General features: G+C 37.8%; 1 protein-coding gene and 1 pseudogene across 1 annotated transcript; both read right to left on the bottom strand.

Moving 5' to 3' along the window:
- Window positions 1–1,872: 1,872 nt before the first annotated feature.
- LOC146487967 (uncharacterized) lies at window positions 1,873–12,658 on the bottom strand (annotated as a pseudogene).
- A 1,437-nt stretch (window positions 12,659–14,095) lies between these two features.
- LOC146487966 (uncharacterized) lies at window positions 14,096–20,063 on the bottom strand. Its single transcript, XM_085124913.1, has 20 exons — window positions 19,998–20,063; window positions 19,798–19,913; window positions 19,644–19,699; window positions 19,450–19,566; window positions 19,207–19,254; window positions 18,945–19,037; window positions 18,796–18,861; window positions 18,480–18,568; window positions 18,307–18,391; window positions 17,763–17,813; window positions 17,614–17,658; window positions 17,443–17,513; window positions 17,160–17,359; window positions 16,973–17,081; window positions 16,784–16,871; window positions 16,557–16,603; window positions 15,859–15,988; window positions 15,361–15,425; window positions 15,194–15,268; window positions 14,096–15,063 (listed from the first exon to the last, which is right to left on the bottom strand). The coding sequence occupies exons 4-20, from the start codon at window positions 19,540–19,542 to the stop codon at window positions 14,577–14,579; spliced, it is 1,842 nt and encodes a 613-aa protein (XP_084981039.1). The 5' UTR covers window positions 19,543–19,566; window positions 19,644–19,699; window positions 19,798–19,913; window positions 19,998–20,063; the 3' UTR covers window positions 14,096–14,576.
- Between the last annotated feature and the right edge of the window lie 1,314 nt (window positions 20,064–21,377).

The raw sequence follows: 21,377 nt of genomic DNA, 5'->3' as shown, positions 1-21,377 counted from the left end.
ATTAGCTTATATAGTAGTAGTAGTAAAATCGTTTATTGAAAAAAAAAACACCTCACAGTCTTAAGACTGAATTACGTGTATAATTAACAAAACAAAATCTATAATTAAATTAATTACAAAGGTCTATGATAATAAAAATCTAATGGAATCACAAATCACTCAGAATGACCTTATGGTAAGAAAATATACATACATATAAGAGTGTCTTCACTCTGAATGCATAATAAGCATTTGTTGAAGGCCAGAACTATTACGCCACCTTTACAGCTCACCTTTGCTCTTCAGAGGTAATTCTTTTTTGAATTCTGCATATTTTGTGCTGAGAATCTCCATAATTTTTATAACAAAGGACTTTTTATGGTCCAAAACACTTTGACGTCACAATGAAATATCCATTTTTTTCGACTTCTTCGACATCCTTTCTGTACTGGAACTTGTCATTGGGACGCAGGTCAAGAAATCTTACAACTAAATTTCCATCATGGGTGAACTTTGTTATTCTTCCAATGTAGAATTTGTTGGAGAAATGTACCCGCAACCCACTGCTCCAGTTCCATTTCACAGTCAGTCCGAGGAAATCCATTGTGTCAATGATATGGACAACAAATGCAAGGAACGTTGGTGTACTCAATTGTTATCTTTCAATAATAATAATAATAATAAAAATAATAATAATAATAATAATAATAATAATAATAATAATAATAATAATAGTTTATTGGAATCCCTCTCGCAGCCTAAAAGGCTGAATTACAAGGATGGTCAGTTACAATAGTACAAGACACTACGGTGTGAAGACATTCAGATAAATAGTTATATAAGTATGATTAAAGCACAAATAACAGAGAAAACATAACAGAGAAAAGGATTACAACTGGTCTTGATACTTAATGGTGCAGAAATCTGCGAACCGCTTTGTCTTGGGGACAAAGCGCACCGGAACACGTTCGCCTGATCGGAGGCAGTACGGCCTGTCAATTGACACGCGAGGAATTAATGGCTTAAGGACAGGAGATGACAGGAAATCACGCTTGATAAAATTTATGCAAGCTTCTTCCCTTCTCTGGAAAAGGGCAGTGATGTCAGATTGAATTAGGGCTTCGTCATAGTGACAATTCGGTAGAATGATGCGTAGGGCCCTTTTTTGTACAGATTCTATAGCGTCATCTAAGTATTTTGGCAGAGCTGCCCACACAGTGCAGGCATATTCTAGTACAGATCGTACAATGCTACAGTACACTTGCACTAGCTGCTTGATAGTGAGGCCACTCTTCTTAACCGCGCGCAGTGTGTACAAACGCTTGTTGTCCTTTTTGACTATATGCTCTATGTGTACGTTCCATGAAAGATCTTCAGAGATATAGACAGCTAAGAGCTTATAGGTCACAACCCTTTCAATGACAGAACCCCCAACGGTAAGGGGGCCAGGGGGGAATGGGCTATACTGCATAAAGTTAATGATCATTTCTTTGCATTTCTTAGAATTAAGTATCATGCCTCTTAAGGAAGCATATGTATAGATATCGGATACTGTAAATGGTAGGTAAGATGGCGAGCACCTAGGGATGATTTCCATGGCAGTAGCATCGTCTACATACTTGACTCTGCTCTTACACTTAGCTGCCATTCCATTTACGAGGATGCAGAAGAGCAGGGGGGCGAGTTTGGTACCCTGAGGTGTCCCACCATTGAGCCCAACAGGGGGAGATAAGGAATTCCCAATCCTAACCCGCTGACTCCTATTTGTTAAGAAAGAAGCAATCCACCTGACAAGATGGGGGTCAACATCTAAGTTATTTAGTTCACTTAACATGATACTATATCATCTTCAGACTAAGGTGACAACAAGTAGCTATGATTTAAATACTGAAAGATGGTAAATTAGCAATTTAAAACATGCACATGAGAGATGGTAAATTTTCTCTTAAAATTATCAGCGGGTAATGGTTTTTTACAAAATTGTATGAGGAAAATAAATTTTGCACTTAATCAAAAATAGCATCTACATGTAATACCACAAAACCTAAGGAAGAAGCTTTTACAACTAGTGCGAGGAAAACAAAGACCATTGGAGCTGAACTACATCTTATGCCACCAACAACGCAACTGAAAAACCGGCACAACTGAATTTGCATGAGGAAAAACAGATAAATAACATTCTATGCAATAACAAAATATAACACTGATACCATGAAAAAAAGCAAGGAAGAGCAAATGATTATAAACAACATCCCATGTAACATGGGAAAAATATTCATGGGGAAAACAAACTAAAAATGAAATTTACATCCCATGGCACTAAAGAACAGACTACAAAAAACCTTTTGCCTTTCGAAGAACAAAAACCTGCATAAATCTGCAAAAACGTATTGCGCAAAGCACAACGCCTGAATAAAGAAAATAAGAACAGAACATAACTTGGAGTAAGACAATAAACAATGGAAAGTGCCAATAGTATGACAAGAGAACCTTGCAAATGGGAAGACAAAGCGAAAAGCTGAACACGTGCATGAACCAAGAAAGGTATGAAGAAATGAAAGAAAGTGTACCTCTTGGACTTGGGAAGGATGTTGGCGAATTTCTTAAACTGGGTCTGGAGGTTCAACAACAGCAGCTAAAGCAGCAGGATCCTGTGGGCGATGTGAAAAAAAAAATGATGAGAAAAACTTTGGACAATCTCGATCAATTCTTCCATTCTATGTACTATTTTGCAAGTTTCATTTGACCACACAGCAATAGACCCTAACAATGGTTCTATTTCTAGGGGAAGTTCAAACTACAGAGGGTGGTTGGACCGCCCAACTTGGGATTAATGGCCGAAATACTCTCTTTAAGCTGGATACTGGTTCTGCAGTCATAGCCATTGGTGCACATACCTCGTGGCTAAAAGATCAGAAGTTAGTCAAACCAAAACAAACCTTGTGAGGCCCTGGAAATATTCAAATCCCAGTCATTGGCATGTTTCAAGCCAACTTCTCTTACCGCCAGAGAAAGGTCACTGAACCGGTGTATGTCATACCAGACCAGTCTTGTCCACTACTAGCCAGAAAAGCCTGTGTTGCACTGGGGCTAATCAACCGTACTGATGAAGAAATTGCTGATACACAGCATGCTGATTTCAAAACCGAATTCTCCTCACTATTCAGTGCCCTGGGAAAGGTGAAGACTGAAGTTCACATATCGCTGCAACCTGAAACAAAGTCCTATTATGTTTACACACCAAGAAAAATCCCTTGTCCGCTATTGCCAAAGGTTAAACAAGAATTGGGCTTCATTCTTCAACAGGGAGTCATCTCACCAGTAACTGTACCAACTGCCTGGTGCTCTGCTCTCGTCCCAGTCCCCAAACCAAATGGCAATGTTAGACTCTGTGTTGATATAATTCAGTTAAACAAGGCAGTCCAGCGATAAATCCATCCGATGCCGTCAGTCGAGGAAAGTTTGCCAAGCTGGGAAAAAGTCGCTTCACCAAACTTGATGCTAAAGGTGGATTTTGGCAGCTCCCCCTTGATGAAGAGTCAAAACTGCTGAGTTCATTTGTAACACCCTTCGGTTGATACTGTTTTAACTGCCTTCCATTTGGCATAAGCTCTGCCTCAGAGATTTTCCAACATACAATGGTCTGAAATCGTTGAAGATGTTGATGGTGTAATATGCCAAATGGATAACATTCTCGTTCATGGAGCTGACCAAGAAGAACACGACAGACATGTTAGAGCTACACTGCATTGTCTGCAAGAGGCTGGTATAACCCTCAACATTGAGAAATGCCAGTTTTTCTAGACCTCTGTGAAATTCCTAGGCTCCATCATTGACAATCAGCTTCAGAAATTGAATCTTGCAAAAGAATGTAAATAGCTTGGACAAATAACGTGTAATGTGTAAAGTAATTATCTGGTAAAAGGCCACAAAGGGTTGGTAGGCTGTAATAAAGCAGAAATGAGCGTAGTTCACTTGCTTTCCAGTACTTCAAATAGTAGGCAATGGAAAGGGGAAGACGCTTATTTTCAGAAGGTGGCAAAATCTGGCTCAGCCTAAAATCAATGGTGTCTACTTAAGAGGATATGCTTAAGTTTTGCTTTGAGAAGTTTGAGCAAAACCACAAGGTTAAAAGTAGTTTCTGTACACCGAGAATGACTCTGTGCATGTAGTCAATTGCCATACACCTAATTAAGTCAAAATGCTGTAGCGAAGAAAGCCTTGATGGTCCTTCATCTCCATTGACAATATAGCATGTAACATTCAAAAATTCTTCGAGCACGGCCGATGAGTGCTTCGTTTTCGCATTGCAGATTACTGTTCAAATGGCACAACATTCAGATGTAAATCTTTAGCCGACAACGAAAATGATACAAAGCATAGAACATACCTTAATCACGTTCAAATAAACGTTAGATAAAGGTATTTGAAGATGGCGGCCATAACAGAAGTGCGTGAAGGAGCTAAGGGAAAAAGAAGCTTTGTTCGTGCCCCACCAACACCGGGGCGCACAAATACAAGCCTGAGCAAGAAACAGGCGAAAACGACAAGGGATAGGATGCAAAATCTCCAACCCGAGATTCTTGAAGCTCTTAGAAGTGTCTTGGATGAGAAGCTTGACAAATTTACCACTAGACTAAGCGCCATGATGGACGAGAAAATAGCGGACCTACAGGAGAAATTTGAGGGTGTACAGGAACAGCTGTTGCAGATGAAAGAAGACTTCAATGAGACCGTGAACGATGTTGAACATGATCTACGAAAAGACATTGATTCAACATGTGAGTATGCTGTCCGCAATGAACAGTATTCTCGTAAGGATAACATCAGACTGCTTGGCCTTGAAGAAGAACCAGACAAAAACCTAAAAGCTAAATTCATTACGTGTATGCAGGACAACCTTGGAGAGGAGGTTAAGCCAGAGGAAGTTAAAATCATACATAGAGTTGGTGTAAGAAGAGTAACTGATTGCAACGACCAAAGGTCAACTCAAACCCCAAAACCTCGAGTTGTCATCGCCAAACTAGTATCAAATAAAACAAAGATGTGTCTTCTTGTGAGGCGACGGCAGCTCAAGGGGAAAAAGCTGGTGTTACTGCAAGATATGGCCCATGACCTTGCTCAACGTTTGAAGAGGCTAAAGGAGAAGCGTTCAGTTGAAACTGCATGGTTTACAAATGGAAAAATTAAATATAAATTGAAGGATGATGCACGAGTGATGGAACTGAAAGGTTGGATTGAATTACATAACATTGAATAAAGAGTGTAAAGTAGATCAGATTTTATTGTAAATTATGAACTATAATACAATTCATTTGTTTTCATTGTAATAGACAAATAAGTGGAGAACAAAATTCTTGTGAAAAATGTGGTATAAACCTCCACGTTAATTGTTCGAATGTCTTAATTGATCAAGATGTAACCCGTGCTGGTTCACAACAATCAATACGGTTTACACAAATAGAAGATATTGAGTTCACTGATCTATTTACACTCGATACTAGACAACAAATATTTCAGAAAGATAATGATAGTTTAAAGAATTTAGTGTTCGATCCTTTTAATCAAAACTCAGGTATGTCAGACTTGAAAATATCATCAGTATCAAGGTATGATTGACAATATTGCGAAATGCGACTATTATCTTGAGGATAAGTTTAAAAGCGAAATTTCGGATAGTCTATCGGATAATTCCTACTTTTCTTTATATCATCAAAATGTACGAAGTTTGATGGGCAAAGTAGATGACTTGCAACAGTACCTCAAGGAATTAGCACATAAATTTTCAGTGATTGGTATTAGTGAAGCGTGGCTTAATAATGACAACGAATCACTTATCCATTTACCAGGTTACTCATTTGTTAATATTAACAGGAAAACAAAGTCTGGTGGAGGAGTAGGGATGTTTATATCTTCAGCTTTGACTTACCGTGTTCGAAATGACTTGAACTTACAAAAAGATGATGTCATAGAGAGTATTTTTATAGAGACATTCCTTAAGGAAAATGATAAAATTATAATAGGAATGATTTATAGACCACCCACCAATAATTTTAATGACTTTGAAACAGAATTGAAAACAATCCTTCACACAATGGATAAAGAAAACAAGACCTGTATATTAATGGGTGATTTTAATATTGATCTCTTAAAATATGGGAGCAATGAACATGCAAACAGATTTCTTAATCAAATGTATAGCTCGCAGTTTTATCCTGTCATTATCAGACCAACAAGAATAACAACTAACTCAGCAACAATAATTGATAACATATTTATTAATAACAGTTACTTAGACTGCTCAAGTGGTATTTTGATTAATGACCTCTCAGATCACTTACCTGTTTTTCAAATATTACCGAATTTAAATATACAAAAACCGAAAAAGAATTCTTTCAAGAGGAGAGAATTAACCAAGGCAAACATAGATAAGTTGCGTAACGAAATACATAATATAAGCTGGGAATATCTTAAGACAATCAATGATGTTGACGATGCTTATTCATATTTTCAGCAAACATTTCTATGCTTGTATAATACATGTATTCCTGAAAAGAATTATTCTAATAAAGAGTCTAAAACCAGCAGCAAACCTTGGATCACAAAAGGATTCATTAAATCTTTTAGAATTAAACACATGCTATACCAAAAACGTTTAAGCAACGTAAGTGAAGAAATGAAGGCAAAGTACAAATATTATTATAACAGGTTGAATAAGCTAAAAATTATTCTGAAAAAGAAATATTTTGAACGACAATTTGATACTACTAAAGGCAACATAAAACAGACGTGGAAACTAGTAAATGATGTACTCAACAGAAAGAAGAAAGAGACAGTTCATGTTACAGAATTTAAGAAAGATAATGAACTAGTTACTAAATAAATAAATAAATAACTTTAATAGTAACATCCTCGTGAGGTTTTTCAGGAACTATTTACAAACTATTTCCAATTTATAAAAGCAAAAATGACAATAAAAACTCGAGATCACAATTTATGCTGGTATTTTACTAAAATTTAAAGCTTATGAAGGAAATGTCTGCCTCAATAGTGTGTCTTTCAGGGTGCGTTTGAAAGATGCCAATGAGGCACTTTGCCTAAGTTCATTATGCAAGTTATTCCATATGTAGGCCCCTCTATAGGAAAATGTGCGCTGGCCTATAGCCGTTCTGTATAGCGGAATCTGCAAAGAGTTCCGTGTACGTGTGTTACGAGTATGTATATTTGAGCGCTTGGTAAACTTGCTCGTTAAGTATTGAGGCACAAGATCGTTCTGACATTTAAAGGTCAAAACGGAGTCTCTATAGAATAATTGTTCTTTAACAGGAAGCCAGTTTAGCTCTCGAAGCAAAGGTGTTACGTCGTCAAACTTCCTAGAGTTTGTTACGATCTTGCTGGCAAAATTCTGAATAGATTGTAATCTGTTTATATTCTGGAGTGTAGTATTAGACCATACAGATGAGCAGTAAAGCATCTTGCTAAAAACTAATGATGTTATTAACAACTCTAGTGTTTCCTTGTCGAAGCTCCTTTTGACTCTATTTATTTGGCAGAGCTTTGCGAAACAAGATGACACTACACATGAAATATGGTGATCGTAGGTCAGATGGGGGTCAAGAAAGACTCCCAAGTCCTTGGCAGAGTCTGTTGGCTTCAGTGTTTTACCTAAGAATACCACTCTAGGGTCTTCTGGTAACCTGCTTAACATCTGTCTGGTACCGAGGAAAAGGAGTTTAGTTTTATCGGGATTGATAAGTAGATGGTTCTCACAGCACCATTGAGCTACACTGTGAAGGTCTTGTTCGAGCTTTTCAATGGCAGCATCAACCTCAACGAGAGGAAATGACATGAATAGCTTTGAGTCATCCACATACGATTCTAGGTTGCAAAACGTCGGTGACGTGGGTAAATCGTTGAGATAAATGCAGAACAACAATGGTGATAGAATTGCGCCTTGAGGAACTCCGTGAGTTATAGGTAGAGTGTCAGAGTAGATGGAGCCAATTCTCACGTATTGCCTGTGACCAGTTAAATAGCTCTTGAACCATTTGACAGTAGAGGGTGAGGCTCCTAACATGGAGAGTTTGTGGAGCAACCTTGCATGGTCTATACTGTCGAAGGCTTTGGATAGATCTAATAGTACTAGTGCTGTTATCTGCTTTTTATCCATTGCTTCGAGTATCTTATCCGTGAGCAGGATGTTTAAGGTCTCTGTAGAATGAGCTTTTTTATTGCCGCTTTGGTGTGAGGTAAGGCGATTGTTTTTCGTGAGGTAGGCGCTAAACTGATTCAAAACAATCCTTTCGAGGACCTTTGAAGCTACGGCTAGCAGAGATAACGGCCTGTTGTTGGCAGCTTTTTCATGGTCACCGTCTTTAAGAATCGGAATCACCTCAGCCTCTTTCCAGTTGTCAGGAAATGAGCTAGTATGGATAGAACAATTGATGATGTCAGTAAGAGGGCCCAGTATGACAGGGAGACAGTCTTTTAGTACACGAGCGCTGATCTTATCCGGTCCCGGAGATTTATTCATTGGGAGAGATGTTACAATTCGGCGAACCTCTTCGAGTGACACTGTCCTTAAATTGAATAATTCCATAGAGGTAGTATCTATGCCAGTTTCGGTTGAAAAATCTCGGACTATGATGTTATGTTCTTCCCTCAGGCGCTGTACTGCGTCAGCGGCATTTAAGCCGAGTTTAGCAAAAACTGATTGAATTCCTAGGTTAAGACTGTCACATCCTTTGTAAAGGCTAGTCTCTGCTTATCTTTGGAGGGGATGGCGCGATTAATAATTTTCCAGAGTGAGCCAGAGTTGTTTTTATTAGCTGTGACCTCTTCAAAGGTGTGATCTCTTTCAGCCTCTTGTAGCTTTTTCTTGACCAAGTCCCGGGAATGTTTGAAATTTATCCACTCGGTGTCTTGGCGAGACTGTATGAATTGCTTCAGGAGGAGATCTTGCGATCTCATGAGATCCTTGATTTCCTGGTTCACAAAGGGCACGGTCTACTCCGAAGTTTAATTTGTTTCACGGGAGCGTGTAAGCTCAGGACAGACTGCAAAGTGTCATTTAAAATATTAAGCTTAGAGTCTACATCGGTTTGATCGAAGATAGTGAGCAGGGAGTCCACTTCATTAGCTAGATCCATGACAAAGAGATCCGCATTATACTTCCTGTAACTTCGAGTGGTTATGTACTGAGGAGTAGTCTTGGGTTTCTTAACCTTGAGCTTGACAAAGACAATTGAATGGTCACTAATTGGTCGATGTATTACACCGCTGTCTCGCACTGAATTGTTGGAGGAGACTAGGATAACGTCGAGCAGGGATTGAGTGGTCGATGTTATCCTGGTTGGTTTTGTAATGAGTTGTTTCAGGTTCATATCCGTATAGAATTTCTCCAGAGCTTTGAATTCAGGGCCTGTTTTCTTGAGGCCATCGCAGTTTAGATCGCCTATGATTGTGATCGGTTTGTCAAACAGCAGGGCTTGAATATAGTTGGGCTTAAGTACTTCTTCGAAGGAACTCAGAGGAGAGTCGTCGGGGCGATATGTAACGCAAATTATAGTTGATTTTAGTTTCTTGCACTGGACATTTATCCAAAGCTGATGGAAATTTCGCTCGGATATCGATGACAACTCCTTCAGTACAGATGATTTGAGATCTTTGCGGACATAGGCACCTACTCCGCCCGCCTCCTTTGTGAAGTCGATCTAACCTGTGTAATTTGTAACCCTCGATTTGTATCTCTGCTGAAGTGATGGTGGTATTGAGCCATGTTTCAGAGATTGTAATGATGCCGCTTTTCCTTTCAGATGCAAGTTGTCGTAGCTCAAGCAAGTGAGCGCGATTTTTTAGCGATCTAATATTCAAATGAAGGATTTCAAGCCCACCGGGCGCTTTGGAAGGTTGTTTGTTTTCTTTAACGCACTTTACTGAGCATAGGTTATGCAAATTAACTCCTCTCTCGCCAGGTTTTGTGTTGTCAGGTTTCCACTGAACATGAGAGATTGCAATATTATGTTTACGGTTTCAGACGGCCTGACCAGAGCGAACTCCTCGTGTTCTCAATATTCCATTGTTTTTCAGCAAATGGAAGGTTTCGTCTGGGATTTTAAATTGCCGTAACCGCAGTTGTAGTAGCTCAGATCTTGAATATTTAATGGCGTTTGAAGCGCGATTAGTCAAATTTCGGGAGCTGTTATCCGATGGCTGCAGATGGTTTATTTGAGAGTTTTCCAGCCTTTCAGGTCCTGGGTTGCATTGAATATCCATGTGGATCGTGAGGTCAATCCAGAATAACCGACCAGGAAGTATGAGCGCTGTGCTTCCATGTTTGCTGAGTTTTGAAATCGAGTAGTTGATTGCATGGACTGAAGACTCGATGCGCTTCAATGACGGCCTGAAAAGTGGGCCAGGAAAAGGAGGAAAATTCCGTGTACCAAGTGCATTGGATTCCCCATTGATACTCAATAGGTAGCAGAAGTTCTTATTGCTTTGCAACTTGGTAATGGGAGACTGAGACCTTGGAATAAGTTGATTAAAGACCCCAATAAGGTAGAGCAAATTCCAAAAGCGTGCTGCCATCTTGGCGCATTACGTTAAATACCAACAGGAAGGTAATCGTTAACATGTTCAATGATTATTTTGTTAACGTTGGAACGAACCTTGCTAAGAAGATAACAACCAATACTAATTTATCATTCAAAGATTACTTGAAGGGAAGTTTTATGGTTTCGATGCTGTTATCACCTGTTTGTGAACAGGAAATTAAGAGAGAATTAGAAAATCTTGACCCATCAAAAAGCTGCAGACATGATAATATCATGCCCCGGGTAGCTAAACTATTAGCATCAGAACTAAGTGTACTGTTATCATTCATTATAAATCTCACTTTTATTACTGGTAAGATACCTGTAGACTTAAAAACTTCGATTATTATTCCAGTATACAAGACAGGAGACAAATGTGAATTCACAAACTACAGACATATATCTTTGTTACCTTGTTTTTCTAAAGTATTAGAGAAAATGATGTACAAACGATTATTGAATTACTTAAACAAAATATGTGTACTCAGTAGTCACCAATATGGATTCAGGCCACTACTGTTTTTAATTTACATTAACGATATCTGTAATAGTTCGAACATATTATCTTTAGTTCTTTTTGCAGATGATACTAATTTGTTAATGTCTCATAAAAATCTGGGTACACTGATAGCCAAAATAAACGAAGAATTAGAAAAAGTAACCATTTGGCTTCAATTAAACAAATTATCACTCAATCTCACAAAAACTAACTTTATGCTATTTAAATCATCAAGGAAGAAAATGAATCATAAATTAAGAATTAAGGTAGAAGACCATTGTATTACTCAAGTACAACATACAAAATTTCTTGGAACAATAATTGATGAACAGTTGAAATGGACTGAACACATCAATTATGTAGCAAACAAAATATCAAGATGTACAGGAATATTCTGAAGGCAAGGCATTATATAACTAAATCTTTGCTGAAATCAATTTATTATGCTTTAATCTATCCCTATATTTATTATGGAAATATTGTTTGGGCTAATGCATACCCATCCCATCTAAACAGGATATATAAACTACAAAAGAAAATTGTACGGATAATGACTTTCAAACAATACAATTATAGCTTAAAACCATTATTTGATGAGTTTCAGATACTGAATGTATATCAAATTAATGATTAGACTATTGCCATATTAACAAGAAAATTCATAAATAATCAATTACCTACTTCTTTGAAGAACATTTTCAGGACTAATGAAGATGTGCATAATTATAATACACGATCAACCAAAAAATTACACAAGCCTTTAATCAAAGCAAATATAAGAAAATTTAGTATAAGCTATAAGGGAGTAGATGTATTCAATAACTTGCCAAGTGATCTTAAAAAAACCAGATGTCAATCAACTTTTAAACGAAAACTAAAAAACTTTATCCTCACAAATCAAGTATAGATACAAACAATTCTTGTATTTTTTACTCTTCGCTAATTAGGATTTTTTCTCTTGATCTCTTTGATGTTATTAGTATATTTTAGTTGTAGCTCGTTCCTTGCCCTATTATAGGAATTTATAATTTAATGTAGATTAAGATGATTTCATATATCGCCAGAGTTATTAGTAACAGTTAGTAAGGGGGGTCTCCTCGATAAGCCTTGAAAGGCTTCTGAGACTTCCTGCTCAATGCTGTTGCTTCAGTGATGAATGAAATATAGTAAAAGATGTTGATTTTGGGCAAACTAAATAAATAAAATAAAATAAAAAAAAACCATCTTGTTGCTGGAGTGTAGCTGCTCCAATTGCATCTTCTCGAACGCCTTGTGAAGTTCTTAGCAGTCCTTTAGGATTGTCATTTTGGTAGAGAAATGCCCTACTGTGTCCGCGAACGCCCCTTCGCACAATTTGTCCAGGCTGTAGAGATTTCCAGCAGCCGTTCTCTCCATTGTATTGCATACTATTACAAAGAAAGCACTGCGCTGGAAGATCACATGAGCAGGAGAGCAAAATTCCTTTGCACTGAAATTTTCCTCTCTCAGGCGATTCCATTTCAACACGCTTTTCAAGAAAAGCAAAGGAATGTGTGTACCGAACTGTGTACACAAAGTTAGCACTCAAACTTTGAGAGGAGATGTTGGATTAGTTGGCCATGTGCTTTTGTGAGCCACCATCTTGTGCATATCATGAATTGTATGCGGGATAAATCCTTGCTATTACAACGATCTGCCACTGTTCATTTTATTCAGGCTAGTAAGCACATTAACTGGAGACACTGTAAGACTTTTGAAGATATGCTGGCTTTTACAAACATTTTGCAGAAACTCTGCTCGACTTGTCAACCACTTTGAAGTATACAAAGTTTTTACCATCCTATAAGCCATTGACACCTGACCAAAATAGTTGCAGTCTAACCGTCTACCAGTTGCCATCATTGAGCAGCCTGTAGACAATCTGCCATCTGTAGTCATCAATTTTATGCTATAGGGTAAGACAAAGTAGATATATTTACTGACTTTATGCAGAATTGCGCAATTGACTTCATTTGCGGAGAGAACTATATTTGCACCCCAGTTAAGAGTTAAGGATCGCCAAGGAACTGGTCCCTTGCAAAATGACCATCAGTCTCAATTTATAGCTGCAGTCGGCTCGTTGGGATAAAATGCCTGGCACAGAAAAATTGATTGAATGTCTTGTTCTGTTATTGCTGACATTGTAGTGATGACATTTAAAAACTAATTAGGTGAAAGAAGTACAGTATTTCAGTTAAGACACACGTGTTGGAAAGCGATTTCCTTTCTTTCTGTAATGCACTCCATGATCTAAGAAAGAAAAGTGACTTTAACTAATGCCTGTCAGAGTCTAACCATATCCATGGTAATTTTTGGTTCAAGTATTAAGAAAACGAATCACAGTCTAAACGATTATCTTCATTACGAACACGTCAGTTCAGTGACGTCCCTTAAGCTCGCTCCTTTTAGTTAGGAAGTCCCTTGCAAGGAAATTGTGAAATTAATACAGAGCATAATGAATGTGAATAGGTCCAGTTTGCCTGTTAGATCTGAGATTGATGCAAACTTATCTTGAGTGCAAGTTACTTTCACAAGTGACAGTATATCTTGTACCGAACTACGTCGAAGAATTCTGGGCTTCTCCTCCCTGCCAGATCCACTTGGGAAATTGTACAGTTTTGCAAGTGTATGACCTAAGAAAGCAAGGAATTAACAAATGTTATCCTGTCTATAACTTTATTTAGTAAAATGTAACGAGATAAATTCCTGAATGACATTTTATTTATGGAAAGAAATGGGGGGGCTTGTAAAGTGCCGAATCGAGTACCGTGCCGAAAACAGTATGACGCATAAATTATGTCGAATTGCGAAATACCGGAATTGATGACCTTCTCGCCATAGGTCACGACAGCTACTATAAGCTTACGGCATTTTCTATTCAGGATGATATTTTAAGAAACTAAATTTAACCACAGCTCAACGCCATTTAGTAGTTTGATTAATACAGGAAAAAACGTCATTGCACATATTTTTACGTGGGCTTGCGATACAAAGACTAGAGCAGACATTTTACGGCAACAAAACAGTGTTTTATTTCTTAAATCTAACTGTAACAAATTCAAACTAAAGAAACCTTTCGTTCATTTGTCAGTCTCCTACTAAAATTAAAACTACAGAATGTAAGTCCTATCAGCAAAAGCCTGAGGTATACTAGGTCGAAAACTTTAATCTTAACAGCACAAGAGTCAAAAACCAGAAGACACGTAGGAACTGACAGGCAGACTGATCAGACAATTTGTCACGTTATTCTGCTACTGTTTTATCTTTTCTCATCGAATCTGACTTCTACAACGCACATTCATAATGAATGATTTAACTTGTCGTTCCTATGAAAATCTTATGAAAGGCAAAACAAATAGCAATGATAACGCCATTTTGCGAGAAATTAGTGGTCTGAAATTTGTAATGAATTTCCAGTTGTATTGAAATGAATCTAACCAAATAGAAAATACGCTATATTGCTTTTTATTTTTGAGTGTTCAGTCTGCTCATCTTTCCTCTTCTAGAACCCTAGAAAGTTCTTTAGAAATATCGAGAACTAAATCAGTTGTCAGTTCCCGATCGTTCTCGGCGAGTATGCGGTCATAGCGGGAAAAAAATTTGTCTGGATGCCAGAAGAGGACAAGGTCCTTGATCCTTTTCCGTTTGGTTGCCTTGTCCTCCCCTGACAGCATGACGGCAACCATATCTTGTGCTGTTCCATCGCATGGCCATGGCACATCACCAAAATTGATTTTGAGCGGCGTGTTCTGAAGGAAGTCCTTCACTTTCACGTCATATGCTGCGCGAGCCTGCACATGTGCCATGGACGGTACTCTTGCTCTTGGAAGAAGTTCGTACCACTTCTCATAGTACAGGGTATTTAACGGCTGGTCATGTCCAAACGCTAGACCCGTAGCAGTCTCATAACCGCAGTTTTCTCGCTCCATGATTAAAATTGTAACTGCTTCCTCGGCAAGGACCTCCATTATATAGCTGCAGAAAGAAACAATTGTATTAGTTTTGAAGACAACCTATGGGTTACCTAAAATACCATAAGCCACACCGGGAAACTATGTGAAAAGGAAAGTGGTGGCTACGGCTAGATCAATAATTATGGACTTACTATTTCCCTTCCAAGCCGTACGGGTCCATTGAAGGTGGAAGATCGATGTAAAACGTTGGTGGCAGCCACAGGGTCCTGTAAAATTGGAAAAATGACATTCCATACATAATTGAACTAGCATTGCTGATTTAAGTTACGGGGACTGGAAATGTAAGTGAGGTACATACCCAGGCTTCTGCGATGTTCGCTTGGTGAACATGTCCTCTATTTTGTCAATGACTGCCATCTTCAACTGAAAATTTTAAATAAAAAGGTAGGAACCAGAATTACCAGAATTGAATTTTTTTTGTTTTGTTTTTTGTTGCTTTTGCTTATTTGTCATAGCCCTTTCTCTTCTTGACGTCTGTAAATTTCAACAGCTAATGTAGTCGTACTAGTACCTTTTTTTTCTATACAGTTACCGTTACAACGGTAAGATTCGTTTTTGACATGAAACAGCTAAGAAAAAGTTGAAAACAATACCATAGTTTTTGGAAGTTAATTGTTGCGAAAAAAGCTTTGCCTTGTGAATGACCGATAAAGTAAAGCGTCTTTTTTTTCAGTTTGTTAACTAGAGTGATTTTCACAACGTACTCTTATCTCAACTGTACTGTAGGGTGACTGAATTAATATCTGATTTGCCTCGCGGTGCTTTGGGCATAGTCCGCGCATCTTGGCTCGCTTACCTCTATGTAATAATCCAATCCAAAGTATTTTATTCCAAATTCAAACATCTGATGTTTGTGGAAATTTCTCCTTGATAAATTAAGGAACGCCTGGTGCCTCTGGTACCTTTCCTTTGGTCGTGTGGTAGAACTAGTGAGCAAGAGGATTAGATTAGTCTGAATTCAGCTATGGGATGTACAGTATGCAACTCATAATGAAGGGAAATTCGTGATGCAAAACGACCTGGCTTTATCATTAATTCCAAATACTCTGGAACTCCGCCATACGAATACTCTTATAAATAAAATTAAACACATTTAACATCAGTCTTAAGTCCAGTCATCCCCTAATTTTCACCACCTTTTTGGATCCTTGTGGTTATCCTATTAAGTTAAAAATGACCAGTCGAATAGCCAGTGGGCCCGTTTCTATTGTGATCAACTTTTCAAGTTATTGCATAGTTCAGTAAAGTCTTGATGTGACACTTTGCTGTTAGGGTCACATCAACAGGGTTCCAATGGTTCTCATGGACATATTGATTACAGTACGTGTCAGATATTTCTATTGGACTATGCAAGGTTAACTGCTCCGTTTCTTTTTGCCTAGAACGGTTTTCCATAATGAGGAAATGATTTTTTAAAAATTTATCACCTTGTTTCTTACCATAATTTACGATCATATCTAAAATGACAATGGTAGTATTTAATTATTTACTTACCGTGGAGTCGATGCTATTTCAACGAGTTGTGGTCTCATTGATTCCACCTAATAGGCACAAATAGGGATGATTAGAACTTGCGACGTCCTCTATTTTTTTTTTGTTGGTAGTCATAAGAAAGTACACATCAAGGATCCTAATGGTGTCCTAAACTGCTTATCGACAAAATAGACACTAAGCAGTTCTAATTACATGTGTTGATATAGGCTTCTGCAGTAGTTCCTTACTTTTTTCATAAGCTCCTCTATCGTCTCCGTTGGCTTTCCTCCAACAGCCGTGTCCTCCAGGTTGTTCATATATTCAAGGAATTTTGCCCTTATGAAGATATAAGAATACTATTTCTTTAGTTCTCCTTTCTTACGAAGTGCTGTACAACATTACCCAAGGTAGAATACGTAAAGTAAAACAATACATACCTTTGCTCTTTGTCAATCTGTTTCTTGCTTTTCTTTCTTGTGGGCGTTTTTGTTGTTTCAGTTGCAGTTTTCTTTCTCTTGGATGGCCCCTTTGACCCAGCAGCAACCTACAAAAAGAGTAATGTAGCGCCCACGTTACACCACCAGTTTCTTTTTGATCTTGTAAAATTTTCACATTTCTTTAGCTCTTTCCTTTTGCGAGGAAGTTTTTTCCCAGCAGTGGGCTTCTGCTCCTTCGTGATTTTCTCCTTATCAATCGCAATAAGTCGCTCCTGGCTTACTGGGGGGAGCTTTAGGGGCTCCAATTCTTCTGCATTTGCTTCCAACTCAACTATATCTGCAACATCTTCATGTTCCGTTTCAGCGGGGCCATGGCATTTCTCATTTCTAAAATACGCAAATTTATCGAATTGAGCGGTTTTTTTATTGAAAATATAAAGGAAGACAACAATCACCCTACAATAACGTACCTTGTCTGCATTGACACTTCCACTTTTACGATATTTGATGCAATCCAGCGATGAATTGTGGGCATGTCGTTCTGAAAGGAATTGGCACCAAGTCCGTTAAGTGAATACTTGCCGCCTCGCCGAAACGTTTCATGCATCTCAGCAAGTCATTTGCCTCAAAGAATAACTTACCACAGTGAAGTCAAACTTGATGTTCCTCACTTTATATATAGCATACTGAAATAAAGTATGAAATGTTTGTCATGAATGGCAAATATCTTAGCAGTTGGCTAGTAGAAAACTAAGATGCACCCTTCGGCAGAGACAAAGAGGATAATTACCATTAAGCTGAATATTCCACAGTCATTTCCGTATGTCTGTAGAGGAATGACCTGAAAGGAAACCATGTTATCTTAGTGTTAGCTAGTGTATTAAACATGGAAACTAATTCGTACCTCCAACGAGGAGTGGGGTGGGGAGTTAGTGTCCCATTACGTTTTAAGAGAACGTGGAATATGTCCGAGAGTTAAGTAGATTTTCTCAGAGTACAATGGTATATTTTTACATATTTTTTTAATTACTGGTCCTTATATTTTTGTAAAAACAATGTTTTACTCTAATTATTCTGCTTTCTTTGAGTCAAGCTCCTTTTAAACCGTATGATTGTGGATGTCTTTCATACAGTGAAGATACTGCCAATAACGACTAATGGAACAAGGGGCTTATATGAAAAAAAAAATTCTTTCGTTTCGGTGGCTTGCAAAAAGAAACGTTTGTTTGCATTGCCCACGTCTAAAATTTCCTTTCCAAGGTTTTCTTTTCATTTTTCCCACTGCTAATCAATAAACACTTGAAGGTATTGTATATATGTGTATCTTCCCTCACCCCTTCATCGGTAGGTCTTGCTACCTTCCAATTTGTTGGATCAGCGTCCGTTCTTAGCTCATGTGCTGCCATCCAAAAAATGTGCCTTAAAAAAACATAGCTTTGTTATTTTCATCTTAATCACTTCGAGTTAAATAGTGTTTACGGTTTTTTTCCTTGTAAAACAATCTTACTTGATAGCTGTTATATCTTCTTTGGCCTGGTTGTTCTTTTGGTTCATGGAATCGTACCAATAAATTGTACTTTCGGGAACGTGTATCACCTAAATTGGCAAAATAATGGAAGTTGTGATATTTTTTCATTAGGAATCATAACATTGTAAATTTATCTTTGATTAATATTCAGCTGGGATCATCTTGAAAGATCTCCGGCTGCGAATCAGTGTTATTTCTCAATTCAGATTGTTTGTTATTTTTTATTACCATTGTATGTTATATTTTTAATTTATGTACTTTGCGTGTATAATGTAAATATTTAACTAATACCTACCGCAATTGTCCAATGTCCTGGAGCGTGAACTGGGATGATAATCCACTCGCTCTCAAAGGGGTTAATCTGCGTGAAGGATCGAAAGTTAGTTTCCTATTTGTAGAGGGTTTAAACCTCAACCTATCAGGTGGAATTCAATGACTTCTTACCTTCATGAACCAGCGGCCCATGTGCCCTTGTATGAATCCGTCGCGTCGAAACTTCGGCAGGAGATGAGAGGAATAGCACGCCAAAGTAGCTCCCTTCGAAATAAATTTGTTTTCGTGTTAATTTTGTCCTCAATTTCAGTACATGTTAATGGAAAAAAACATTATGTGATAAGTAGAGTAAAGAGGACATTTATCAATTGCATGGGCAATGTGCGTCGTTGTGGAGCATTTAATAATTATCCCATTAAATCACCTACTTTACCTCTGCAGCCATTTCTTCTGCAAAAAATGCGAGTGATGAGTTTATAACCTGAAAAAATACATAATGAGACATTTGTCAATTCTAATATCTCTTAATTACTGCACTCAAAAGTAAAATGATGTAACTAAAATGAGGTAACTAAAATGAGGTAGCACCAGATTTAATTTACGCTGAGAAAACCGGTTCGACACTTAACGTTAGAGTATGCTCTTGTGGAGCAGTTTTTAACTTTCTATCACAAACCTTGTCATTCAAATCTTCTCCTGGTAAAAGAGACTTAATATCGGCAAGGCTCAAGCCACACTGGAGCGTTCGCTCTTGCGTATCACCATCCATTGCCTCTGCGAACAACTGGTTCACCTATGGAAAAGGGAGTTGGAACGATGGCATAAGAAGCACGTTTCCTAAATCTTTAAAATCATTCCACTCCTACTCACCTGATTTATCGTTTTAGTTTCACACCGTTTCCAAAAAGGGAGATCTCTTTCCTCTCCTGGAAAGAAGGAAGACAAAGAAGAGAATGAGTCTATCTGTCTCGAAAAGGAAATATAAGGAAGTTCATTATATCCGCAGCTTGTAAACAACAGTTACCTTCACAGTGCTTGCAGATGAAAGAAGTGTCAGCCTGGCCCTCAAATCCTACGCAGGCAGTGTGGAACACTTTTTGACAACCAGGATATTTTAACTGACACTTAACTGTGTCATCTCTGCATAAAAAAAGAGGACACACCATTTAATGTCACTGATTCTTGTAGTAACAATCAGAAAAACAGAAATGATATATTAACTACCTCTTTGTTGCAGGTAAACCACAGATACAAAAGCTATGCGGTAAACCTTTCACTTCTTCTTTATCCTTCGGAGAAAAAGAAAATACAATTTTTGGAATATATTAAAATAATGCTATTTGTTTTTAGTACTCTATTCGGCACGCACTAGAATACAAACATATTCAGCTTATTTTTTCATCAAAATGACTGCCGACTGTAGTGTTAACTTAGTCTCTATCTCGTACTCTATTCGGCACGCACTAGAATACAAAAATATACCGCATATTTTTCATCAAAATGACTGCCGACAGTCTAGTTAACTTATTCCATATCTCGTACTCTATTCGGCACGCACTAGAATACAAACATATACAGCATATTTTGTTATAAAAATGACTGCAGACTGTTGAGTTAACTTAGTCTCTATCTCGTACTCTATTCGGCACGCACTAGAATTCAAACATATTCAGCTTATTTTTTCATCAAAATGACTGCAGACTGTAGTGTTAACTTAGTCTCTATCTTGTACTCTATTCGGCAGGCACTAGAATACAAAACTATACCGGATATCTTTCATCAAAAGGACTGCCGACAGTCTAGTTAACTTATTCCATATCTCGTACTCTATTCGGCAGGCACTAGAATACAAAACTATACCGGATATCTTTCATCAAAAGGACTGCCGACAGTCTAGTTAACTTATTCCATATCTCGTACTCTATTCGGCACGCACTAGAATACAAAAACATACTGCATATTTTTCATCAAAATGACTGCCGACTGTAGTGTTAACTTAGTCTCTATCTCGTACTCTATTCAGCACGCACTAGAATACAAACATATACAGCATATTTTTTTTTATAAAAATGACTGCAGACTGTTGAGTTAACTTAGTCTTTAGTACTCTATTCAGCACGCACTAGAATACAAACATATTCAGCATGTTTTTCATCAAAATGACTGCCGACTGTAGTGTTAACTTAGTCTCTATCTTGTACTCTATTCGGCAGGCACTAGAATACAAAACTATACCCCATATTTTTCATCAAAATGACTGCCGACAGTCTAGTTAACTTATTCCATATCTCGTACTCTATTCGGCACGCACTAGAATACAAACATATTCAGCATATTTTTCATCGAAATGACTGCCGACTGTTTAGTTAACTTAGTCTCTATCTCGTACTCTATTCGGCACGCACTAGCTAGAATGCAAACATATTCAGCATATTTTTTATCAAAATGACTGCAGACTATTAAGTTAACTTAGTCTCTATCTCGTACTCTATTCGGCACGCACTAGAATACAAACATATTCAGCAAATTTTTCATCAAAATGACTGACGACTGTTGAGTTAACTTAGTCTCTATCTCGTACTCTATTCGGCACGCACTAGAATA

This window comes from Pavona decussata, unplaced genomic scaffold (genome assembly GCF_977016875.1).
Source record: "Pavona decussata unplaced genomic scaffold, jaPavDecu1.1 SCAFFOLD_12, whole genome shotgun sequence".
NCBI classification, from domain to species: domain Eukaryota; kingdom Metazoa; phylum Cnidaria; class Anthozoa; order Scleractinia; family Agariciidae; genus Pavona; species Pavona decussata.
The sequence above is the reverse complement of the archived record's forward strand: the minus strand, read 5'-3'. Positions and strand labels throughout refer to the sequence as shown.